At 42.4% G+C, this 27,143-nt stretch overlaps 1 protein-coding gene across 3 annotated transcripts in view; it reads left to right on the top strand.

Annotated features, from left to right (window-relative positions):
* TASP1 (taspase 1) overlaps window positions 1-27,143 on the top strand; it is a 170,645-nt gene that overhangs the window by 71,582 nt on the left and 71,920 nt on the right. For 2 of the 3 annotated variants that reach the window (XM_019549121.1, XM_019549123.1), the window contains one exon: window positions 24,616-24,726. The exons of the other annotated variant lie outside the window; for it this stretch is intronic. In XM_019549121.1, the coding sequence (XP_019404666.1) occupies window positions 24,616-24,726 (111 nt within the window). The remainder of the gene's footprint in view (window positions 1-24,615; window positions 24,727-27,143) is intronic. 3 annotated transcript variants of the gene reach the window in all.

Raw genomic sequence — 27,143 nt, 5'->3', positions numbered from 1 at the left:
GTACTTGTATAACGTGGGTCTGGTATTCTTCAGCGTCTTCATTAATGATTTGCATGATGGGATCGAGTGCACACTTAGCAAATTTGAGAATGTTGACAAGTTAGGTGGACAGTTTGGGCAGCGGGGCTAGGATCCAGAATGACCTAGATAGACTGGAGAAATAGTCTGCAATCCAATGAGATGAGATTCAACAAGGACAAATGCAAAGTCCTACTCTGTGGATGGAATAACTGCATACACATATACAGACTGGGGAATGACTGGCTAGGCTGTGGTACCACAGAGAAGGACCTGAGTTTTACAGAGGACCATAAGCTGAATATGAGCCCAGCAGTGTGCTATTGTTGCCAAAAAAAAAAGCCAACAGCTTCCTTTGTTGTGTTACCAGGAGTGTCACATGCAGATCAAGGGAAATGTTTCTTCAGCTCTATTCAACACTGTGTTGAGGCTTCACCTGGAGTAATGTGTCAAGCTTTGGGCATCACACTTCAAGAAGGATGTGGACAGTTTGGAAGGAGGCCAGTGTAGGGCACCACAAATGATTAGGAACCTGGGAGATTAGATTTTTGAGGAAAGGCTGAGAGGAGTAGGGTTATTTAGCCTGGAGAAGAGAAGACCGAGATGGTGTTTGATAACAGTCTTTAAAAACCTGAATGGCAGTTATAGAGAGGATGGTGATGGGCTTTTCTTGGTAGCTGTAAGGGGCAGGACAAAAATGTCTTCAAGCAAAATGGCCTGCAGCAGGGCAATTTAGGTTGGAGATTAGGAAGAAGTTTCTGACTATGAGGGTAGCCGAACATTGGAACAGGCTACCTAGAAAAGTTGTGGAATCTTTGTTTTTGGAAACGTTCAGAAGCAGGTTAAACAGACACCTGGCTGGGATGGTTTAACCGGGGATGATCCTGCCTGAGTAGAAAGCTGAATTAGATGACCTTGTGGGGTCCCTTCCAGCCCTGTTTTTTCCTATGAACCTGTGAACTTTTGAAGAATGTTGAGTCCACTGTTTAAAATATATCCCTGCACCTGCTTACTGTTCAAACTTATTATACTTAATGTATAGGTTTCTAAACACCGTGAAGAAATGAAGAAAGTTTTTTATTTGTCAGTTTGTGAACAACTCACTTCATATAGACCACCAAAGAGTTGTCCAGTGAGTGGTGACTCTTTTTTGGACTGCTTATGACTTAAACCTGTTTCAAACCTGTGGCTTCAGGAAGGAAAGAATCTATATTCTTTTATGGATCTTGCCAACAATTGAATTTCCCATGGTAGTAATGGTGTAAATTGTCTAGAACAAAGATTTGCAGCCTTTTATAGGAGCAGCAGGCCACTTTAACAGAGCTAGGCTTGAAGGTGGGGTACTGGCATGCCCTCCCTGCTACCATTCCTCCCCTGCCAGTGTCAAACTGTTATCAAAATATAGGCTTTGTGGGCCACATCCAGTCTCTTTGCAGGCGCTAGGTTGCTGGTCCCCAATCTAGACTTTCGGTTTGATGCTGTGAATAGTACAGATAATGTCTGTGTTCAGGTATTTGTGCACGTGATGCACCTGTAGATTTGCACTACTGTCATCTTCTGTTTTATTGGTCATTTTGAGTCTTGCATTAGTGTTCTGTAGCAATTTAAACTTGTTTTCAAAGTGTCCTTCTATTTGAACTTCTATGTTTGTTAAAAATAATTAACATGGGAAGAAGGCAATTTACTTCAGGGAACCTATTTTTCACCTTTCTTCAGGGAAGCCAGCTTTCATGTGCAGTGGACTTCATCCTTATCTCTTTACATGTGCATATGACCCATACAGGAGTTTGCATGGCCTGCTTGTATACGATCAGTTCAAGACTAGTAGAAGCTGTGAGAAGTTCAGATAGAGTTCTCTAACTCTAGGGATATAAAAATTGCCACGTAGGACCCAGAGGTATTCATCTAGCTTGGTATCTCCAAGAGTAGCCAAGACCAGACATTTTGAGAGAAGTACAAGATATGAAGGACTGAGAGAGAATGTTGGACTCAGTGTAAGGTTGTACATTCAGGGATCATTTCTATAATTGATGCCTAGAGAGGGGTGTCTAAGAGTGATTGATCTTGATCAGTCCTCGCAAAACAAAATCCAAAGCCACTGGGAGTAAGCTTTGATATAGGACCATAGTATTTAACTAACTAGTTCAAGAGAATATATGTAAACACAGAGAATATATGTAAACTCAGTACTTTTATAGAAGCTAATAGCAAGGGCTTGTCTTGTGGCACTTTTGCTATCCAAATGAGAAAATCTAGGTAATAGATTGTATCTTTTCAAATATGTATTGGTTCATGACAGTTTTTGTAAAGCATTTAAATGACATATATAAAATAAATGAACTTTGTTGATTTTGCATCCGACTCCAACTTATAAATTTGGCAGATGCTTAACTCTGAAATTGTTTCGCAGGGAGTTGAGCAAAGAATGAAAATGAATGAAAAATGATAGCCTGTGTCAATTCTAGTTTTAATGTTAATGTAGTGACACTGCACAGAATAATTAACCTGTCAAATCATAGGGGAATTCTTTTTGAATGAACAGGAACAAAGATTAGTGTTATTGCAGGTGGATTATTACTGTGGTCTTATAAAGTATCCTGAATATGCAGAACATGTGAAGGGTACTGAAATGCAAAATATTAGTTATTTTGTTCTACTTGAATTAATAAGAATTTTTTACCTTATGAGTTTATCAAAAAATGTGTTGAACACTAGTATCGTGCTACATAATGAAATTCATACATTACAGTTATGAACAATGTTTGGAGATTTAGATTAATCAAAGTACTTCAGATAATATATTTTAGATTCTTGCAAAGGAATCTTGTATTTAAATTCTGTATTTCAGTGATGTCCAAAGGAAAAAAAAATCAAACCGGGTTGTTTTGTTGAGCACTGTACAGACACTTAAGACATTTTGTGCGTGAAAGCTTGCAGTTTAAGTTTCCAGTTGTGCAAATGATTGCATTTTTATATTAGAGGGCTTTTTCTTGTAAGCACCTGTATTTGCAGCATTGGGAGTCTTGGTTATAACTACATAGAACAGGTTGAGAAAGCCATTGATTATGGACAGGGAGTTTAGATGAGCAGTTCAGATTACATAGAATACACATTCAATTTTTGGTCTACCTTTATTGTTTTCTAAACTGCTAAATTGTTAAAAGTAGTCAGGCTATTCATACTGCTCTGTTATATCATGCTTTGAAAAGGTCTTGCAGCCATTATGTAGTATGTTATAAAGGAAATGACTGCATGCCTTTTGAATAATGGCCAGAGAATTGGATGAAAATGTTTGAGATTCAAACTAGTTATTTCCTTCATTTTCAATATTTTATAGTTTTTATAATTAAATTTTTGCAGTTTTGAAGAGAATACCAACAGAGTAAAACCTTTTTAATATTCCTATAATAACTAATTTAGTCCAAAATACAGTTTTGCAAGTAAATGAGTAGAAAATATATTTATATTTTTAAATAAATAGGATTGTATCAAAGAAACATACATTGTCATCAAATTCTACTCCCAGTGATTACAAATAGGACCTTGAATATTGTTCAGCTGATAGAATCAAAAAGGTTTAGTCCTGTTGATCTAGAATCAAACGATGGAAGTCTTAGCAGGATCCAAAGTTAGACAGTCGTATTTAAAAGGTGGTATGAAGGTTTTGCCATGGAAACAAAAGCTTAAAGTTTCCTAGAAAGGAATGAGACAGTATGCAGGTAGAGATGACATCTTGCTTTGGGGTAGCAACTACAAAGTGTTAGGGCATATAGGGAAGCCCAACTGCAACACTGCAGATCTGGATAATAAACTTATTGAGGTGATCCAAAACCTTACAAATCTTGGAAGGCATCCTTTACAGTAAAAAAGTTATAAAATCTTGGCCAATTTTGAGGTAAGCAGCTGTAAATATTTAGAGATGAGATTATCTTGAGAGGAAAATCACAAGGTGAGATGCTGTGGTGAACTCAGCAATATGTATGTGGAACTGGATAAGCAAGAAAACTTGGAAGAACAAATACTGACAATTTTGTCTCTTATCAGAGCCCCAGAATGGATAGGTTGGGTTATTTCAGCCCAAATGAGGTAAATACCTATTATTTTCAAGGGGAAACTTTCTGGGAGACCTAATTAGAGCTCTAATTAAAATCATAACCCAAAGGAATGGTTGGGAAGATGGGCTTAAGAGGTTTATAACAGCCAGTTTATGTGGTTCAGTTTTGATCATATAGAACTTGTTTCTAGTAAACAGGCAGACTCTCATGTGGTACAGGCTCTTGATGTGAAATTGAGCCAGTCATCAGTCTTGGTTGGCCAAAGCTAAGCAAAGGTTAGAATAGAAAGCAAGAAGAGAGTCCACCTGAAATGGCAGAGAAGTTAAGTAAACTTGTATTCTTCATATCTTTAGATACCAGCCAGGATTTCTTGTGTAATTTGGTAGTTAACTAAGTTTTTGGACTCTGCTGGAATTAACTGCAGATCAAGATTAGTAAAAGGAGGCCGAAGAGGAGCTAAAGCGGTGAAATTTGTCCTTCTGGCAGTATACCAGAAGTGGAAGCATATGCTTGGAAGGAGACAGAAGTAGATTGTCATGATCCCTGTAAGTACAGCTGTCTGATGTGTATAATGGAAGACAAGGGTCTGATTTGGTTCTTGACTTTAAGTTCATTCAATGTTAAATTCAGTTTGAAACGATAAATTTGGCAATAATTCAAAATATTAAGGGAAGAAGTACAGTTAAGTGTTGGTACCTTGAAAAAATTGTCTATAAGAAGGATTGTTATAAGTGGTAGAGGCCCAGACAGAATGATTTAAATGTTTTGTCCGGTTTGGGGAATTGAATGCTGAAGGCAGCAAGTAGGGAGAAAGGGGAGTAAGAAAAGAGACTCATGAAGATTAGGGGTGAGAGAAGCAGGCCGTATTTGATTTGGATTTTGCCCAATTCGGGGGAACAGTGATTTGATTCACTGATTTGGATCACCGTCCCAATTTGATTTGGCTGAATCTGATTTCAGAGAATCAGCGATTCAGCCATAGACACAGCTTTAAATGTTTTTCTACATACTTCGAGGTACCAGGCACAGCTTGTGAATGCTGAGATGATGGGGCAGATGGAGCGTCCCCCAGGAGTGTGGGGAAGACCCCCGTGTGCTCAGCAGATGACCTGGAAATGGATCAGAAGTACTTCCAGTCCATTTCTGGGTCCACTGGCGAGCTGGGGGTGCGGGGAATGGCCCCTGTCCCTCTGCCCCCCTCCGGCTCAGTGACTGGCTGTGGGGGGACCCTGGGTGCCCCACCAGATCCAGGAGGCACCACTTCTATAGAAGTGCTTCTGGTCCACTGCCAAGCATCCTGGGGATGCCACTGCACTCCTGTGGGATGCTCCATCTTCCCCACCATCTCAGTGTTTACAAGCCATCTTGCAGAAAAAACATATAAAGCTGTATCTATGTCCAAATCATTGAATCTTTCCGAATCGAATTAGGTGCTTCTGATTCGATGTGGAGAGATTATTGGGTCTCCTGATTCGATTTAGTGGCTGAATCTGAATCGGGCCAAATATCCTCAGAATCAAATTAGCAACCAAAGTTTCAAATTAACAGGGGTGTGCTGTGCACTTGGCAGCAGACCTGGAAGTGGACCGGAAGTAGTTCCAGTCCGCTTCTGGGTCTGTCGCTGAGCACATGGGGGGACTACCCCACCCCCGCACTCTATTCGAATGCTCCATCCACCCCACCATTTCAGCGTTCATGAGCTATGCCCAGAACCTCAAGGTATGTAGAAAAAACATATAAAGCTGTGTCTGTGGCCGAATTGCTGATTCTCTGATTCAGAATAAAATCTTCAGGTTCAGATTCAGCCAAATTGAATCAGGACAGCGATCCAAATCAGCAAATCAAATCACTGTCCCCTGAATTGGGCTGAATCCGAATCAAATATGGCTTGCTTCGCACACCCCTAATAGAGATGCATCAAGCTGAAGGGTTGAAGTTGGGTGTCACGGAGCGGGATCCTAGGGGCGGCCGTGATCTCCCCTAGTGCTCGCTACCGTGCCAAGTTTACTTCAGGCACCCTCAAAATCTCTTCTGCCACGTCTTGATCTTAAGTATTAAAGGGAGGCTGCCTTTCGTCCTCTTGGACACTGTTTTCTCCTGCTGTCACGTGTTGTTTTTTATAATGGGGTTTCCGTGCACCCTGGCCTTTAGGGCTAAGCATGGCTCCAACCACCCCCCGTACCATGCCCCAAGCCTTGCTGCTGTACTGGATGTTGTTCGGTCTGTCTCGCCTTCTGTGCCGTCTTTCTCTGGCATGCGGGCCCTCTGCAATAATTCAAAATATTAAGGGAAGCAATACAGTTAAATGTTAGTACCCCTTAGCTTTGGGGCTTGTCGCTCTTAGGTGGGCTCAGGTGACCGTAGCTGTGCCTGGCCCCAACTCCCGTCCTTGGGGTCTCAAACCTCTTTGCAGGGCTCAGGTGGCCTCAGCCCTACCTGGCCTCCAACTTTCCGCTCCCCTTCTCTGGCGCCGGGGTCAGTGCACCCCAAATGCTGAGCCTTCCCTGGCACCGGGGTCCCTGCACTACCGTGAGTCCCCAGTGAGGCCTCTTCCATCCCCTAATAGCTTCACCCAAACCACCGATTGTAAGCGGCAAACAGAAACTCAAGCCTTTTGGCTACAACATAAATTCTTATAGCCACTTGGCTATAAGATTAGTCCCGCCACGTCGGGGTGCTCTATCCTTCCCCCAGTCTCACAGCTATACCTGCTGTCTAGCCTCTCCTCTTTGGTTAGTCTGGCAGAGCTTTATCCTCTATGGCTGCCAGCAGGGAACTGCCTGCCTGGCCTCAGCCTGGGAATTATATAGGGGACAGGCCCTGCCCCTTCCTGTCAGCTGACTTCTACTTGTTGCCCTGGCAACCTGCAGCTGGGCTCCTTACTTACTGCTCCATAGGTAGCAGGTGTTTCAGTGCCCTGCTATACACCTCCCCTCTTTATAGGAGTAGAGCACCAAGGTGCTCTGCAACATTGGGAAGCGTAGTTCTTGCTTTGTCCAGCCAATTAAGCAACAATAATGAGAGTTTGGCTGTAGAATGAGTAATAGGATCTGTTAAAGAAATTGGGAGTAGTGGACACTATTCGAACCAAATAGTTATTGAACAAATCATGCTAAAATGTTAGGGGATAGTGGATTTAAGATTGGGCTAGGCATTGAGTGAAAGTAATTGGAGGAAGACAAGCACCCCTGCAAAAATTATAGAAGCTGGGTTTGGAAATTGGCTGCTGCATTTGAGCAAGTGTATGAGTTGATTTGTTTGGATTTAATTTTATGTAATAGCTGTGCAAATGAAACAAATGATTGGTAGGCAGTTACATTTCAATGAACAAGTTGTTTTTGCCTCCAGGCGTAGAACCCGTAACAAGAGCTACATGCTGTGGTAGCTTTCCAGCAAAGGAAAAATAGAGAGCGATTGAAATCTGTTTTGAGTGTCAGGGATATCTTTGCTGCTAACGTGTTTATGGATCTGAAGTAGAAACTGGTTCCTTTACGTTTGCTGATGTCTCTGACAAGAAGCAAACAGAAACAAAAAAACCCTACAAACCAGCGAATCTAAGAAATGCTTGTATAAAAAGACGAAAGGGAGAGGAGTGAAGGTATATGCTCTTAAGTTTCTGTTGGATTTGTTCTGGTGCAGGGCTCTTCATTTAATCAAGAGCAGTAGATGGTCTGAGGGAATTGTTGCCTAGGATTCAGGAATTTCTTCTCCCACTTCCACTGCCAGGTCCTTATCACCAGGGACTGATGAGCCACAGCAAAGGTGGCAATGTCTCAGCTGCCTGTGTACCAGAGTTGGATGCTACAAGGAACTAATGGAGAAGTAGGGCTATACCAGGGGTGGGCAAAGTGCAGCCTGTGGGCTGGATGTGGCCCACCAGGCCATTCTATTTGGCTCACGGGGCCCCTAAAAATTGAGAAAATGAATATACATCTGCCCCGGCTGCCTGTCATGTGGCCCTTGATGGCTTGCCAAAACTCAGTAAGCAGCCCTCCACCTGAAATAATTGCCTACCCCTGGGCTATACTGTTGGTTCAACCACCTGTGACTGCAGCACAGAGCCTTAGACTATGCAACACCTGCTGCAATGCCTGCTGCTTGAAGGCACATGCACAATGAAAGACCTCACAAAGTACAACAAATGCATGTGTAAAAAATGGTCAAATCTGGTGCAGAGACACAAGAAGAAGAACTGTTTTGATTCAGCATAGGATTGATACTAGGGGAGGTGGGCTCATCAGGCAGCTATAGTGCCATTTACCACTAATTTAAGAGAGAAGAGACTTTACAGATGACAGGAAAGGCACTGGGAAAATATGGCTGAGCTCTCAGCTACCCGAAGCTTAACTATTATTCGGGGTGAGAAGAGAGATGGCAGCATCAGATCATTTAAATTTCTCTAATCCATCCATAAAGTTATTACGGGATTCTTGATTATTTCCATGAATAGATTCTACTCTGCATCCTGTAGCAGGTTCATACTGGTTTTTTTCCTCACATAGATTTTAAATGTGGATGTTGGCAAGAGGAATTGGCTCCAGAGGGGTAACAGAATAGTCATGTTGAAGGCATTTTTGTGTTTGTGATCCTAGGCTAGAATTAAAAATCATCCAATGATATATTGGATATGTTTATTTCCTTTTGTGGTATCATTGCATAAAATGAAGAACTGCCAGCTATATTTTGGAAGAATTAAAAGTTCTTCTATTGTACTGCTTATGCTTAATGTATTCCTGAAACTGTCTATGTGGAAAATCTTTCCCAGAACATTGCAAAAATGCGGAAACTAAGGTAACCTAAGAAAAGTAACGAGTAAGTTGTGCAAAAATAGCCCAAGATCAGATGCAGGTAGAACCTTTGTTTTTTATGAACAATTTATAGATCAAAGCCAGGAGCTTGCTGTGGTCTCATCTGACTCTTATGTAGGACAGGTCATAAATTTTCACCCAGCAATTTTCTTCATCAGATCAGAGTATATTTTCAGAAAGTCATCTTCTGTTAGACTTCAGATTAGGAGAGTCCCTCATATGATTTGTTCATTTTGAAAGGTTAATTACGCCTGTTAAAATGAAATTTGTGCCTAATTTCTATTCCAAACGCATCTAGCTTCAGTTTTTGGCAGTTGAATCTTATTATGATCTTGTTTGCTAGATAAAAGAACCTTCTATCAGAATCTTTTCCCTGCATTTACTTCCACATGATGATCAAGTTATCTCTTAACTTTCCCTTGAATAAATAGATTGAACTTCTTAAATTAATTACAACTGTAGTTTTCCAGGTCTTTTATCATTTCTGTTGCTATAAGAAATAAGAAATTGGGAATGTAATTGTTAAGTAGTATACCTTGTGGATATCTGAGGGTGCACATAGAGCAGAGATGACCCGATTGTAATGCATGACTTTTTGGAGAGAGTCTATTTATCTCTAGGCTGCCTGTTTTCCCTTGTTGAAGTACAGGTAGCTGTCTTCTGGTACCTTTATGAAGTCTTCTGTGATGTGGGTGCCTGCCTAGGTCAGTGCTGCTCAACCTTTTTGCCCAGAAGGCTAGGATGGGCAGTTGCCAGTCCCTCTGCAGGCCAGATCTGGCTGATGGACTCAATCCAGCAATCTGGGCAGATGTGCTGGGGCCCCATCTGGAGCCAGCCCTGCCCCAATCCAGCTGTGATGGGGGAGGAGGCGTGGCCCAACCCTGCAGGAGGGAGGGAGTGTGACATGGCCCCAGCCTGTCTGGGTAGGAGGGAAGGGGGTGTGACCCGGCCTAGTAAGTAGAAGGTGTGTTGTCTGGCACTGAAACAACCCTGCAGGGGGAGGGGATGTGGCCTGGCCCCAGCCTTACTGGGTGGAGGGAGAGGGGCATGGTGCAATCCTGTAGTGGGTTAGGGGGGAGTGGGGAAGAAGGGGGCAAGGGTGGGGGGTTGGCTCAGTCCCTACCCAGCCATGCGCAGGGAAGGGGATGTGGCTTGGCCCTGATCTCGCTATGCAGGGGGTAGGGTTGTGACCTGGCTCCGACCCAGCACACAGGCTTTGGGATTTTGGCAGCAAGGAAAGGTGGCAGTATTAACTGCCACTGCTCCCCTGCTGCCAAATTTCTCAACTCTTGGGGAGCCCTGAGGTCTAGATTCCAAGGCTCCACATACCACATTTGACCCACTGGCTGGACATTGTGCATCCCTGGCCAATGTAGTTACCAGCTTAGGATCCCTCCGAGGGAATGGGCCCAGGTTGCAGGAAGATAGTTAGTAACAGGCCATGATTGGAACTGCTGGGAAGAATTGTAGAAAGTGGACTGAAAAACGCAGAAGAGCGGTTTACAGAGCTCAGTTTTTTGCATGTGGTAGTCAGAGTGCTGGCTGAAACTCTAGGAAGCGTCATGCTAGCTGAGTGTGTGCTTGAAGCAGTGCATGATAGCACTTGCTGGAATGGAACCGTTGGCAAAGAAGGAGTAAGAAAAGTCAACTCCAGTGGCGTCCTCCTCTCGACCAAATGCACAGAACATGGGCTCATCATCACCAATGTCCTGTTTTGCTGGAAAAGTAGGCACAAGACATCACGGCAACAATACCCAATATCTAATCACTGTCACCTGATTGACTGGCATAAAACATCACTCAATATCTGGCACCTGATTGACTTTGCAGTCCCGGGTACAGATGATAACAAAGCTATCCCCGTCACCTAAGCTGTGCTTGGAGCTGATGTTTGCTGGACTGATCACCAACTCCTCCACTTGGTTATGTCACTCAAACTGGCCCCCAAACGATGGCTGCAGCAGAAGCAATGTTGATGAAAGTTCAACATTGAAGGACTCAAGAACTGAAGCAAGCGAGACCTCTTGCACTAGTGCCTCAGTGAAAAACTGGTGAATTCTGATCAACAGCAATGGGAGAAATGTCTGCAGCGTATTAAGGCCCATTATCAGCATCTGTGAAGAGACACTTGGGTTCTCTACCAGGAAGCATCAAGACTGGTTTGATGAGAGTGACCAGGAGATCCAAGAGTTGATCGATTGCAAGTGCAAGGATTTTTGTGCTTCGCAAAATGACACCAACTCCAACCAGAAGAAATGGAATCTCTGATGATCCAAGACGGGTCCAAATGAGGACCTGTGCTATGAAGAACAAATGGTGACAAGACAAGGCTAAGGAGATTCGCTGATGTCCACAATATGTGCTGACAACATCTCGCTGACATCCACAATATGTGCAGTTTCTTTAATGCCCCCAGGGCCATCTACAGTCCAAGCACTTGTCTATTCACCTCAAGGACCAATCCCCTTGAGATTTAAGGATGGAGGAGACCTGATCAAGGAAAGGCGTGCCATCAGTGCCCATTGGAAGGAACATTTTGAAGACCTTCTCAACTGACACTTTGCTGTTCACAAGAGCATTCTCGACTCCATGCCTCAGAGATGATCTCGGAATCTCTTTTCTATTTTCTTCAGTAAATAGATCCATTGTGTTCGTCTAATTTTTCAGCTTGCTTTGAACTAAGGTGTGAGAATGTAAAGGGATATTAGAATCATAGTCTATACTGCAACTTAAACTCTGGGCTTTACATTGGGTAAAATTTGTCTTTTGATGGAAGACAGGAAAAATATAAATTCATTTGGGTGGTACAGATACTAGTAAATAATTTTACCTTATGTCTTATGGAAAATGGAACAAAAACAATATTCATTTACTAGTTCCATTGTTTCAACAAAGAGATCTGCTGAATGCCAATGCTGATCTGTAATGCTTTCTCCCCCTGCCTCCCTAGCTCTCCAGCCCCCGCCAGCAGAGAACTCCCAGTTCTGGCTTCAGGACTGTGGGGCCTCTGTTGAGAGATGCTTATCTCCCAGCAGCAGCTCCCAACTGCAGGGCTGCTGCTGGAAGATAAGGGTCTCCCAGCAGTGGCCCCACGGTCTCCCAGAGGAGGGTCTCCTAGCCTCCTGCTCTGTTATCCTGATGGTGGGTTGGGAGCTGAGACGTTCAGATCTCCCAGCCCCTGCTTCCCGACCATGTTCTTGGAGCTCCCTGCTGCTGGGACCTGGGCACATAGTCCCCCCCTGGCTCCTCCGGTGGAGCCTGCTCTGGCAGCTCCCGGGAACAGGGAGCTATCTCACTCCTCCGCCCCCCGATGGCTGACTGGGAGCAGGTTTTGCTCCCAGTTTGGTGTCTACACAAGTGCTATAGTGCCATACTAGTCCTGAGTAAATTTGCTATTTGCACTTGCAGGTGGCAAATTTACATGAGATGAGGGAGGTTCAATGCATAGTAAGCATGTGCACATGTAGATGTGCATACTTACTTCACAGTAAACTGTGCTAATGCTAAGTTAAGCATCTCGTGTAGCTGCGCCCTCTGTGTGTGTATGTGCATGCGTTTGTGTTATGCAACTAACTATGTTATTGGAATAGTATTGGTAGAACAACAAATCTATTTTTAAAAGCTTAATTAGCTTATTTGGTTGTTATTCAGCCTTTTCTAAAAATACTGTTAATGACAACCAGAGTTAAAGATAAATTAGTGTTTCTTATTAGTAATATAAGCATTTTAGATCTTACTGTATATCACCTGTGGCTGTTGCTGAAAATAAACTCAGGATTGTACAGTATAGCAATTTATCTGATGTACTGTGATGTTATTAATTGAATTCTGTAGGCAGTGCCATTAATTTAAAGAAAATAATAACAAAATCTGTTATGAAAATTGTTGGGCTTTTTTAAAATTTGTGTATGAAATAGTTGGAAAAAATAAAATAGAAATATTCTGTAATTTCTGACTTTAGACAACGTTTTGTCACTGGCAGCGGGGTGAACCGGGTGACTTTTTAACTTCTCTAATATATATGATTAGTATAATTCTCCATTTTGTACTCCTTTTAAAACAAGTTCCTATGCTTTCCTATTGAAGAACAGTACATGTCGATAGCTAGACGAAGTCGGCAGCTTGTCAAAGCTCCATAAGCTCTCTGCATATGGCTTGCAGAGACAGAATTGGATTTTCATTTCTCCTTCCATTCAACAGGAGTCTCTTTCATGTCTGAAAATTGAAAACGCGTGTTTTTCAGTGTGGTGCATGGATATGTGTGCCCTCTGGCACACCTGTTTCTAATTTCCTGACTTGAAAGCATAGCCCATCAAAAGAAGCAGAAAAACAATTTCTTTCTGACACGCTGCTCAGAGGCCCTTGCTTACAGAAGGCCTTCCTCTGCCTTGTCATCTTGGTTCCATTGATAGTAGATTATTATAAAATGCAGAGCTCACACAGTATGAGATGTACCATTTTTATGGTGCTGGGTTTTTTGTGCTCTTGTTGTGGTTACTTTAAGCATTAGAATTTACTAGTGAAATTACTTTGCTTAAGACATTAATATAGTCCCTTTTCTAATGTTAAGCCCAAATTAGGGGCAATATTTGTAAGTAGTGAAGATTTTTAAATGTTGAACATTTGAGATATGGTAATAGTTGCTGTTTGGTGGCAGTAGGTTGAATATTTAAATTTTAAATCTAGTCACATAGCATAAACTATAATTCAAAGATGAAATTTTAACATGCACTTTAAAATCCAAGTGATTGTAGGCTAAAAGCATTATAGGCATACAGCAAATGCCCATCATGCTTTTTCAGGCAGTGACTAAATAAAAGGTGTGCAGTTCATGGCCGTACTGCATAATGCCTAAGTGGTTCATTTGTCTGTAGAAGTGAATTTAGCCTAGGTTTTTTCTTGGTGCATCGAGAATGAACCAGCATATTTAAATGTGTACTCTGTGGTTAAGGAAAAATAATGTGTATTGGATCCTGAAATTTACAAAAGGATTTATGTGCTTTTTATCAAATTGTATGCCTCTTAAAGAAACGTGCAGTTTGTGTACATACATACTGGACTTTGTACATGTACTGACATATGCATAGACAAGACTTACTTTTCAGAAAATTTGGAAACTTAGATATTATTCTAGATTTCTGTCCTACCCTATACAGAGAGCTGAGCAGCTTATAATAACAGACAGTTAATCCACAAGCTAAGAAGTAACAACAGACTGCAATAGACACTTAATTTTTTTTTTAAACCCCAGCTGACCCACTCCTATTTCTCTGCATATTATGGAGGAGCACAAACCATTCAGCTCAAGCTAACTGTGTTTCTCAAGCCCCATTTATATCTAGGTGTACACAATCTCTTCCCACCTCCCTGTCTGACTTCCACTCCCATTCCTCTGCTTCATACTTGGTGCATATCCCTCCCCCTCTCCCAATTTCTCTCCCATTCCTGCAGCTCTCCCTGCAGAGAGTTTGTGGCTGTTCCCTAAAATGCATATTTTCCTGCCCTCCTCTCCCTCCCCCTGCTGCCGTCACCACTACCTCTTGGTTGCCCCATGGGACAGTGGTTGCAGTGCAGAGCAAATGCAAAGTAACCCAGCATGGGCTCCAGGCAGCTGCAGAAGGGAACTGCTGGCAGCAAGAGGGGAGGTGCCGCTTTGTCTCCATGCTGAGCAACATCTTTTGTCCCATGCTGCCATTGCTGAGCCTGGGCGAGCAAACCTGGAGCAGGCATGGGGCATGTGGGGTCGGGGCTATGTAGCATGGGTCCCTGCTGGTACCACAGGGCTGGGGCTGATGGTGGTGGCAGCTGGAAGGAATCTCCAGCCACCTGGGCTGCCTAGAAAAGCAATCCAGCCGCAGAGCTGCCTCAGCCCTACTGCATGCCCAGGGGGCGGAAAGATGCACCATCGGTGGGTGGTGTGGAGGAGGTGCAGGGCCAGCCAGATCAGGGCTTTGCCTGGGTTCTGGCCAATCCGCTCTGGCAGGGGTGAGTCCAGAGCTGGTGCAGGGTGGGCTAGGGCTGCATGTTGCTGGCAGTGGCAGGGGGGTGTGGCAGGGTGTGTGGGCTCTGGGCTGTTGTGGGGCAGGAGTGGGTGCTGACTGGCTCAGGGGGTGTGCCATGGGGTTCCCAACCACATCCCACCATACCTCCAAACCCTCCTCCACACACAATCACACACCCCACAAACACTGCACGTTACTATTTGATCGATCTTATTCTAGCTGAGCCTTGTAATACAAATTACTGTCTATTCACTAGAAGTCTATTCCAGTTTCTTGGTTTGGAAGGGTTTGTGGGTATGGTGGGGTGTGCATGTGCACAGGGGACCACCGCACATACACTGCTGAGCCGATCAGCACCCACCCCACCCTGCAACAGCCTGGAGCCCGCTTGCTGTGCCGTGCCTCCCCGCCACCACCAGCAGCATGTAGCCCCAGCCTGCCCTGCACTGGGTCCAGGCTCAGTCCTGCTGGAGTAGATCAGCCAGAACCAGGGCACAGCCCCAACCCAGCCCTTCCTGCACTTGCTCCACACTGCCCACCCATGGTGCATCCTGCTGCCTCGTGGGTATGCACTGGGGCTGAGGTGGCTCCATTCTCATTTAAGAGAAAACCAAGGAGAAATAGCAAACATCTATAAAAGATTATAGAAAGAGTCAGAAAGAGTAAAGAAAACTTAGATTATTTGCTTGTGATGTCACTGTGATTAAATGACAAACTATAGAGTTCCTCTGGAAGAAATAAGACTGAATAAAATATTTAATTGGGCTATGGCCTCCTACACAGCATAATGTAAGAATGTAGAAAGGAGTTTAATTTATCTTCATGAGGAACAAGTTGGCTTTTTCAGTAATTGGAAGTGGGGACACCTTCATCATAGTAGTTGAACTCAGAGACTTCTTGCCTTAACAATAGTCAAAATGTGTGTTGCTGCTTGTTGAGGGGGTAAAAGATGGTGTGCACATCTTCCTTCTCTTTATTTCACCACCTCTTGGTCTACCACCCTGATTGAAGCCTCTCTTGGGTTTCTCATTCTTCTTATTTCTGTTGTTTTATGTTTCTCTGTAACATACCTATTCTTTTGTTTAAAAAAAACAGCCATGTTTTTGGAGGCACAGACTACTTTTCAGTAGGTCTACCTCTGTACCTCTTCCTTCTTTCCTCTTCCTTTGTTGAAAACTTCCTCTACCTTTCTTTTCTTACTATAATTGTGGAAATGGGAGCCCAATATAGGGGAAGAGGTGATTTACCTTTCTCTGAAGCTCTTGGATATAGACCACAGCTAAAGCTTTTGACTAGGGTCTGATTATGTTTCTGTTGGCACTTCAGAAAACCCAGAGGTTCCTGGGTATAGGCTCTTGCTCTTCTCATGGTCATACCAATGTCCATATTTGGGGTCAGGAAGGAATTTTTCCCTAAAGATTGGCACAGCCTTCAAGAGTCATATTCTTAATTTTTTTCTCTGCAACCCTGAGTTAAAAACTTAAATTTTTAAATGCAAGTAATAATTCCATGAGTCAGAGCTCAGAGGAATATATACCACCAATACTATGAAATCATGTCAGTTCTCCAAATCAGGAAATTTAAATTTCCAGGAAGGGATGGTTCGTAAGGCAGCTGAAAGCAGGAGACTTGGAGACTGAGGTCTCTGAAGTGGATGCGTGTGAAGGAAGGGATTTTTGTAGGCAGATAGGTGAATAGAATGACAAGAGAAACAAAAAGCTCTTTATTTTTAGCTTCTTCATAGTTTTTAAAAAAGTTTGGCTTTACTTAAGTCTTTTAAACTTGCATCAAAATGGCCCAAGTCTATCCCCTGAGTTTCATTAATCAGAGTACAAGTGGAAGACCCATCTTATGAGTTTGTGTCCATGCAGAAACAGTACTCTTGAGGAAACTCATATTCATTGTTATTGCCAACTGCAGCTTTGAAAATATTGTGATAGATGGGGGAAAAGACTAATACTGCACTGGATTAGTGCTTGGCAAATAAACAGATTATAGTATGGTCCAATAGTTTTTGGCTGATTCTTTTTCTTAGCTGTTTTAGTTTTACAGTGGAATCTCCAAGCAAAGGGTTACTTATCATGGATTATGCTGTTACCATATTTTCTTATGCACAACATGGCCCAGAATATAATATCTTGTTTTTGAAAGGCAGAATAAAGGGGGAAAAGATTTTTCTAGAGTTACAGCTGTATCGAGTAAGGACCATGCTGACTTAGCCTAAGCGGGAAAAGGGGCATAAGAGAAGCAGCTAGTAGACAGCAGACTTGTAATAAGACAGGTTAGCTTGATTAGTGGAATATCAAGATCATTAAAAAGGATAAATAATTGTCGACAGTGGGTCATTAAGTTAATAGAGTACCTCAGGTGCATGCATGGTACTGCAGCCATGGTCTGGTGCAGGAATAAAAGTAGGGTGCTTCTATCTTGGCCAAAAAATCAGCTTCCCTGCTTAATATACACTCCCAATTTTACAGGGACTGATTTGCTGGGGGAAAGTATGTGTTGTATTTGAGAAAATCTGGTATGCAGTTTAGCAAGGTAGAAAAGTATGCCATTCAGAAATTGTAGACTTGGATCTCTGACTGACTAAGCAAATGTAATGCTTATTTAAGTCTTTAAAACTTGAAGAACTTTTTAAACTTGTATTAAAAAGCTGGTCCAAGTCCACCCATAAATCAAAGTCCTAGTGGTAGAACCTAGCTCATGAGTTTATGCCTGTGCAGAAATAGTACATCCTTCCCTAAATTGGACTCTTGAGGAAAGAAAATAGTTACTTAAGCAGATGTTCTGTTTCAGCATTTCCCAACCTTTTCCAGCCCAAGGCATGCTTACCATATTTCATAGTATATAGGTTGATATGGTAAATAGGTTGACCCTGGTTTTCTGACCTGCAAAGTTAGTATTAGCATAGGCACTGTGTATAAGTTGGGGCCTGGCTTGGTGCTTAGCTGGCGTAGCCTCATCCCCTGCAAGCTGCTCTGCCTTGGCCGAGCCAGCTGAGCACTGAACCCACCGCTGTGAGCGGCACTGCTGAGCGCTGTGTGCAGGTATGAATGGAGGGCTGGGCTCAGTGCTTAGCTGGTGCAGCCCCATCCCCTGCAAGTGGCGCTGCCTGGGCCACACCAGTGCTGCTCGCAGGGGATGCGTCCATGCCAATTGAGTGCTAAGCCTGTCCCAGTCCCTGTTCTCTGTGAGTGGCACCGGTCTTGCCCCTTGGCTGGGGATGCATGCTCACAGGGGATGGGGCTGCTCCAGCCGAGCACCAAGCCTGGCCCTGCCTGCTGCTAGCGGCACTGCCAAGTGCTGAGACTGGCACAGCTCGCATGGGATGGAGTTGGACATAGCAATCAGCTCATGCAGCCTGATCCCCTGCGAGCAGTGCCAGGCTCAGTGCTTGGTTGATGTGGCCCTATCCCCTGTGAGTGGCATAAGTGCTGCAAGTGGCATTGCCAGAGCCGCACCAGCAGAGCACAGCCCCATCTGCTGCGCCAGGCTTGCAAGGGATGGGGCTATGCCAGCCGTGCGCCGAGACCGGCCCCATCCTTGACCTCATCCACTGCGAGTGGCACTGCTGAGCGCCAAGCCCAGCCCCATCCCCTGTGAGAAGCACTGGACTCAGCAGCACTGCTCGCAGCAGACAGGGCCAGGCTTTTTTGAAGTGGCATGGTGTATAAGTTGGGTTTGATTTTAAGACACCAAAATCGAGCTTCAAAACCCTATTTATACACTGTGAAATATGGTACATTAATAGGAATTGACTCTGGCACACCTTTTAAGGCATTCTCCACACTATGCATCCCTATACTTACGAGTTCACTAGCCAATTGCCCATCAAGAAAGACAGGCAGACACAGCCCTGTTTCCGGCCCTGCCCCTGCTTCTTATCTGGCCCCGTTTCCCCCCTCTCCCTCTTCCCTGTCCCCCTCTGCCTCCAAGGAGCAGGGCCCGGAGCAAGGCCAGCATTGTTCTGGCGCTGCTGGGGGATGTGGGGATGGTGCCACGATGACAGCAGGGGCTGGGGTGGGGCGTGGCCAGTGCTGCTGGCCTTCCCCCCAACGCAGTGCAGCTGGGCTGGGCTAGCCCCTCCGTCCCTCAGTCCCCGCTGTCATAGCAGTGCTCCTGTATGTGCAGAGCACTCTGAGACGTGTCTTTTTCAGTAAGCGTTGTGGTTGGCTGCCAAGACAACCAGTCAGACTGCAAATAAAACATTACGGACTGACAGGCAGACAGACTAAGGCCTTTATAATATTAGAATAGATTGCAGCTCATTGCCACAGCAAAATTCAGTGGCACAGCTGTTCAGAGGTTTGTGAACTGCACATCCTCTACAGCCAATACATGCGCAGAAGATGAATTTTTTTCTGATCGGCTGGTTCTCTCTCTCTCTCCCCCACAGCCAACACGTGTGAGTCTTCTGTGAATGTCTCATTGACATGTCTTATTCATTGGCAGTAGGCAGCTGGAGAACTTTCTTCTCGTTATTCCAAAACTCTCACAGCACACCATGGAGTCGTGGTATAGTCCACCGGTGAAAAGCACTATTCTGTTTCATGTAAAGTTCCGTCTACAGTGGGGTTTCTTTCAGTTCCAGTAAGGGACACAGTACAACCAAGGAGTTCAGTATTTCATTCTTAAGCAGTGTGTATGTTGGTTGTAAACTAGGAAAACGTAACATTTTAGAGATGTGTGAGTTTGGCCCCATACCAGCACAGCCTCACAGAGAATAATATCATTGTGGTTCTGGAGAGTACAATGTAGCTTTGTCTAACCCCTGGTGCTTGATAATGTGGTTGAAACAGAACAGAGGGTATTTATAATTGAGTAATATTGCTGGTGCTTTTTCTTTTCCACCAGCTAACCTCTGCTTGGCATCCTCATTTCCATCCAAAAGTTCTGTGATACTCTGTTGTTCTGTCAGTGACCAGGTTTGCATATTTTTTTAATCATATCCTTTTCAGAGTTGTTAAACTGGATGATTTATGCTATATATCCCCTTTAACTTGGTTTAGAGCTTACAGTGTAAATTGCCTTTGAATATTTTTGCTACCTTTCCTAGTTATGAGGAACCAAAGTGCACTCTTCACATTCTTGAAGTCTGCATGTCACGGAGGCTGTCCCATAAATCTGTAACAATGCATACACTTAGAATATTGTACTATGAACTAGTTGAGCACATGAATAATCCTGGTTTTTTTTAGAAATTGGTAACAAATTACACTAAGGTTACTAATTTTTTTTTTAAATGTACTTTCTTGTCATTGCTAATAGATCGATTTTAATTCTGTCAAAAGTGAATTAACAGTTCTATCTAAATTAAGTGCACTTAACACAAATTTGAATGCTAAACCTTTCTGCTGTAAAATCTAGACAAGGTTCTCTACCAGTTTGCTTGTTCTATCCATGTTCCTGTATTGTTGACTCATTCCTAACCATTTTCAGGTTTGGATAGATATGGGGCTGCTGCTGAGGCTGCATGCAGTGTTCTAGTACTTGCTAGATTTCAAGCTTTGTTACTTTATATTGCCAAGAAAATTCTCCCCCCAGCACTTAACTATTAAGGACTATGTGATACAATGTATAATAATTTTTCTTGTTGAAAAATAGATGTTGCTTCATTGAAAACTGAAGTAATAAATGTTTCCTTTTAAAATTGGGAAAATACTCTTTTCATTAGTTTTCTGTCCCTACAGAGTGCAATCATGTGGTATGTTGAAAGATTTCCAAAAGAACTGCTAGCAGCACACTCTAAGTTTACTGCCTTATTAATAGGTTGACATGAATGTGAAAAAAATCACTTAATCTCTGGGGACATGAGGATATGTGGTATGTTAGTAATATTGTAAGTTCATTTTCTTTATAGTTGATCCTTTCTCTCTTTCTAAATGTAGGTTTTCCAAGAATGTCATTGGACTGCAGCTCTTTTACAACAGAGTTTCAGTTTCCTGTCTCACTTTTGCAACAAAATTAATGTTATGGCTCTTGCAGAAAGTCATTCTCTAAGGGAAAGATGAGATTTGTACATTTTGTTTAAAGTTGGTTACTCATGTTTTGAGGCCCAGTTTCAGACATTCTTCAAAATCTGGAACTAAAAACATCTGCAGGAAGTCAAACTTGCAGAAATACAGAGTTGTCTAAGTGACTTTTCTAATTTTACTTTATTCACAGACTCAAAATTGTACTTTTTTTGCATCATAAAAAGCAAAATTTTGCTGTATAAAAGCATGCCCAAGAACCAAGTTATTTTTCCAAGTTTTAAATAGTAAAAGTAAAGAAAAAGTTGCCTTTTGTAATGATAAAATGGTCATTAAATTTAATTGGAGAATTTTACCTTAAAGTATTTTTGGAATCACTTTTCACGTGTAAATAAATGCATCTGCATGAATGGAAACGTAAGTGCTGTGAGCAAAGAAGTACTCACTTTTCATTCATTAGAGTTGACTGCCTTACTTACCAAGTAGGAAAAGATGCAGTTTGTCTGTGCATGGCCAGGAATGCATTAAAAATGAACAAACAAATAAAAACCCTCAAAAAACAAAGGTGGGGGGTGGGAATCCACAAACATGCTCTATGAAAGGTTACAAAAGATTTGGAGCAAGAATTTAAACTGGAGGATTAGAAGTATTTGTATTTCAACAGAAACAGGATTTCTTCAATTTAAGAGGCTGATATAACAACAATTGTTCAATCTGATTGAGTAAATCAAACAAAACAACAGATCCTTGTTTCTCTACTTCTGAAATATGTAGACCCGAGTTGTGGACAAAATGCATTTTGTAGCCCCCTCCGGGGTTTTCAGTGTCCTCTGTAGACAGTTTTACCTTTCATAATTATGGGATAATTTCTGATTTTCTGACTCTGAGGGTGGTTGAGCACTGGAACTGATCATCTAGCAAGGTTGTGAGATCTCCATTTTGAAAGATTTAAGTTCAGGTTAGACAAACATTTGTGTAGGGAGGATTTTAGATAGGAATCATCCTGCCTTGAACGAGATTGAATTACATGACCTCTTGGCCCTGTTTTTCTGGGATTCATTAGTAGCCGAGTACTTCTTTGGCATGGGAAGTAACGTGGTCAATATAGTTTTAGAAGGGACCTCAGGTGTCATCTAGACCAGGCTTTGCTTTACCTAAATTATTGCAGACAAGTGCCCTTTCTAATGAAAAGGCTGTTCTTTCCTAGGTGGCTTGTTATATTGTCATACTGCTCTCAGAGTTAGGAAGGGGTTTTTTGGAGTTTTCTTTAGCCTTGATATGAATCTGTTGTTCTGTAGTTTAAACCCATCGCTGTGTGTTCTTCTCTGTGTGGCAAGAGAGAGAACAGTTTTTTTCACATTTTCTTTATGGAATCCATTTATACATCTGAAAATTGCTTTCATGCCCTCCACTAATTTCCTTCCCTCCTCCCCCCCCAAAGTAAAGTATACCTAGTTCCTTTGACCCTTCTTCATATGGCTTGACTTATGACTGCTTTATCATCTTCAGTTCAATGTTAGAATAAGCCAGTCTATTGAATAACTACTTGTAGCTGGGTTTATCATTTTGTATTGTATGATCTTAATGAAAGATGATTTTTGCTTCTTATTCTTTCCTGGAAATCTGACATTTTAAAGGGATTTTCTTGTGAACTGAGACTTTGACAGGATTTGGATAAGTGTATATATGCAATTCGTTCTTGTTTCTTAGGAGTTGCTTTGTTGCTGTGTGACTTAACTTGTGAAAGCTAAAGTATATCATGATTTGTTTTCAGTAGAGGGTGCTATATGGTAGGTATATGCAACCTCAGGCCTTAGTTAAGATGCGTCTTGATGAATAAAGGGTAGCAAACTGGGTGAGGGGGAGACATGTATATTCAAGGTTCTGAGTGATCAAGTTTGTTGATTCTTTACTAATACATGTAACAGGAACATTTTATAACCCTTGGACATCTTGCTTTTGGCTTCCAATCTTACTGTGGAAGATTAGATTGCAGAGTTACTGTATTTAAAGAGGGGGGAGTTGCACCAGAAAAAGAATAGGTTGCCTCATTTCTACTTTAACTTTTGTCTCTGTTGCTGCACCAGCAATGGAACCAGGTGTTGTTTAAGCCAGAGTTTTATTCTCTGAAGCAACAAGGTAGAAACCTTCTTTGCTTTGGAATAGCTCTTAGACGTTGAAGCAGACAAGTTTGAGAGGCCATAAAATTTGTGGGCAAAACCACAGAAATAGCATGCTGCTTTACAAGAATAAGCTGCCTGTCTAAAGCTTTCACTGCTATCATTACTTTAGCATTCAAGGTGCATAGTGTAAGCCAGCCACAAAAGAGTAGATTTCCTTTTAAAATAAAAGCCATTACTACAGATTTTATAAAGTGAATGCAAAATGTTATTGGACTTCAGTGTGCCTACAAAAAAACTGAACAAATAAAGAAATAAAAGCTATTTCAAAAGGCTTTCTGTTTTGGTGTTGAAATACAGTTGTTATACCACCATACCAAACATTGACTGGATTTGTTCACTCTTTAGAAAAGACACTTTCTTCTTTTTTGTTATGTGGTGCAAGGCTGATAACCTATACTCCCTTAGATAAGTATAATTGGGGCAGTTTAGAACTCTGTTGGGTCTATTGTCTCCCTGCCAAGGGAGGAAAATCTGCCTGTCTACAATACAGAAAAGGGTAGTGATGGCTTCATACAAGTCTGGAAGGTATTATAGATGCCCCTGCATGCCCAAGAAAATGGTAAACATGCAGTATACAACTGGATCCAAACTGCACTTATTCTAAAGCAGGGATGTCTGAGATCCTGCTTACGAAGCCCTATCATCTGGCCCCTGATGTTACTTCTGGATATAAATTGACTCATGTAGTGCATGCCAGATGGGGACCCATGGGCAGGACTCAGGATGTGCACCACACGTGGAGCCCACTCTAGTTGGTCTAGGATCCACGCTGTGGTGCACAAGTGGCTGGACTGTCACATTTAGCATCCTCCCTCTCCTTCCCCCAGCTAGTCCTAGACCTGTGGCAGGTGTCAAGTGCAGCACAGTTCCTGGACCAGCTGGATCAGGCACTAAGTACATTGCATCCAGCATGGGGTAGTGGGGATCTGTGGGCCTGGTCTGGCTTGTGGAAAGACCTTGTGCGGGGACAGGTTAATTTGACACTCCTGTACTAAAGGAGTGTTGTAACAGGTATATACAACATTCTAGCAGCAAAACTATAGGTGAAAAGACCAACTGATGTAATAGCAGTGAGTGGCTTTTTCTTCTTAAGGTAAGGATGGGCTTTTGTTTTGTTTTGCTTTTGGTTTTTGTGATTCTTTTTTTTTTTTTTTTTTTGTACCAACCATGTGGGGAGGGAAATTGGGCAAGCTTTTGGCCATAAACTGAAAAGCTTGTTTCAGTTCTTACAGCTATACAGTTGGTTCAATAAAAGATATCACAAAAAAAGAACAGTGACAAGTAGGACTACACGTGGGTGAAGATGGTAGGATGTGATGAAGACTGTCAGACAAAATGAGATTTTCCTAATGTTTTACCTTAATTGCTTCCTTTCTGTGTATTTAAACTTTGCATCTTTTTGTCTTAGAGTATCTTTGCCCTGAAGCTTGAAATTTTACCACTGAATATAGTTGACTGTGGGTGTTAGAGGGAAATTGACATTCTTTTTTAGATATCTGTCAAATACAGCTTTGCTGGATACTTGTAGAGTGGTAGCTGTGTGCTAATCATGCTTGATGGTGGTGTTTATACAGGCTGTGGAGAGCACCTTGTACGGACTATACTGGCTAGAGAATGTTCACGTGCTTTGCAAACAGAAGATGCCCACCAGGCCCTGCTAGAGACTATGCAAAACAAGTTTATTGGTAAGTATACAAGTTAGTCAGGAAACTGACTAAACCTGTACGATTTAACATTTCTGTCTGAAAAGCAAAGCAGTCTGTTCAAGTATAAATTAGATTTGCATGTTCTGTAATTTCTCTTGAAGCTACATAAAAGTCTTGAAGCTGTAGACAGGTTAAATAGTGTATTGCATTTGGTGAATAATTAGGGGCCACTCTAATTCAGGCTTCAGGGGATTTCTGGGGACAGCCTGAAAATTTTAGTGTTTCCCCCAAAGCCCCAATTGCAATTTGGCTGGAAAAGGCCTGAAACTGGGGGAGAGGGAGTGCAGGGAGAAAAGTGTTAAATCCCCTTCTGCCCCCTCTCCCCAACCATCCAACCAACCAAACAAACAAAAAAACCCCAAAAACTTTACCTGAAGTATGGAGAAGCCTGTGGAAGCCTCATGTTTTCAGGGGCAGCCTAGTACAGGCTGAGCCCCTACCAGAGCTCAGCCAATCAGGTTGTTTGATTCTCTGCTTTGGCAGGAAATTTTAAAAACCTTGCCCAGAGCAGAGCATCTAAGTACCCACTGCCCTAGGGGCTGCGGGTATAGGCATGCCAGGTGCCTGCCCCCACAGCCAGTTGTAGGGTGCAGGATGCCCTTGCTGCAGGGGCTTCCCCCCACCTGACATGGCTTTCCCAAGCTCTGTTTGGCTTTGCTGCTACGTGGGAGCAGAGGGGAATTTCCCTCTCCCCTTGTCTGCACAGCAGGGCAGAGCAGGGCTTGCGAGACCTGTGCCATTCTATAAAAGTTAGCACACCATGAAAGTTGTTGTTTGATAAAGTTTATTATGGTTTCATTAACAATTCTAAGTGGTAAGCTTTACTTAAAAGTTGTTGCTTAATAAGTGGTGAGCTTTACTTTCTTAAAACAGCTGAAGATCAGCCTGTGTGCTGCTGTCCAATTGTGATCAGCCCCATGGCAGGCTTCCTCAGCCAGAGGCGTGAGAGCCAACCTTGAAAAATGCCTGAAATTTGTTCCAGTGAGCCTGCAGGGAGTCTGCTTTGCCCACACCACTGAATTACAGTGGTCCCTACGTATAATTCAGAACTTTTGCAAAACGATTGAAAATGAATGCCACCCAGAATTTAGGTGTGAATTTTTACTGTTTACATAAATCTTCAGGTTAGAGAACATTAGGGATAGCAATAAGACTTCTTGATATGTAATAGGCTTGGCAGTATTTTGGTCATAGCCTTTAACATTTAAAAAACACAATTTAAATTGCTACACAGTTGAATGTAGCTGGAGTGTACATTGCGTGTTATTTGTGCAAGTGTACATGCTTTGGGAATGTGGACATTGAAATTGCCTTTTTGAAATTCTTCATTGTAAGAATGGCACATTTTAATTTCTATTTAGAAAGCACCTGTTTAATACCTTTATAATAAAGTACAGATATTTAGGCCTCTAATAATAATAGTTGGAGGTGGTAGATGGGGTGGTGGGGAGCGCACTGTAAAAACTGATACATTTGCCTGGGATTAAGCTGGACATTTTTGAGCCTGATTGCTGTACTATTATTTCTTTACTTTTTACTTTATTAGATTTCAGTTATGCTTAAATTTAGGGCAATAATGATGGGTTGGTTATATAGGGTGGCCAGTTTATTGTTTAATATATGCCATTAACTGGTATATCAAGATCAATTGTGTCTCACTGTAACTGGATATATTATGCTGGCTCACACAGTAACATCGAGGTGAAGTCTAAACAAGTTGGAAGTCTAGTAAATAGTGGTAGAACAAGTTCTGAAACCTAAAATACTGCTTGTGATGAGCATACATGACACAAAAAACTGCTTTGTAATCTCAGCATTGATCCTTAGCTGTTAACAGCAGATATAAGAGTTTAAGGTTAACGTGAAATTTCACAATCTCTGATTAGAGTAATCTAGAAACAGAATAATAGCAAACTCATTTTGTCATAGCTAAGGTGATGCTTAGTCTTGACCAATATTTATAGCTTTTTTGGCAGCTTCCTTAGCATTATGTACTTTTGGGAAGTTTGCCTTTAAGAAATAAAGGACTGATATTTTAGAGGTAAATTTTAGTAGTGCTTTAAAAGTGAATAAAATATTGTAATTGATAGGATAAACAGAATGAACTATCAATACTGCTCATAGACATAGTTTATTATTTTATGGTGTGGAAGGCTCTTAATTCAGTTCCATGATCTATGTGTCTTTACAATCTTGTATTAATTCTTGTAAGATGCCACCAGTTTAAGAAGGGACTAGACAAATTCATGGATGATAGCTATATTAGTAGCAATGAAATAGAACAGTTGAGAGCCACGGGGCTCTTTAGCCTGGAAAAGCGCAGGCTCAGGGGTGATCTGATGGCCACCTATAAGTTTATCAGCGGTGACCACCAGTATCTGGGGGAACGTTTGTTC

The sequence above is a fragment of the Crocodylus porosus genome, unplaced genomic scaffold (assembly GCF_001723895.1).
Source record: "Crocodylus porosus isolate Cpor-Errol unplaced genomic scaffold, CroPor_comp1, whole genome shotgun sequence".
Classification (NCBI taxonomy): domain Eukaryota; kingdom Metazoa; phylum Chordata; order Crocodylia; family Crocodylidae; genus Crocodylus; species Crocodylus porosus.
The sequence above is the reverse complement of the archived record's forward strand: the minus strand, read 5'-3'. Positions and strand labels throughout refer to the sequence as shown.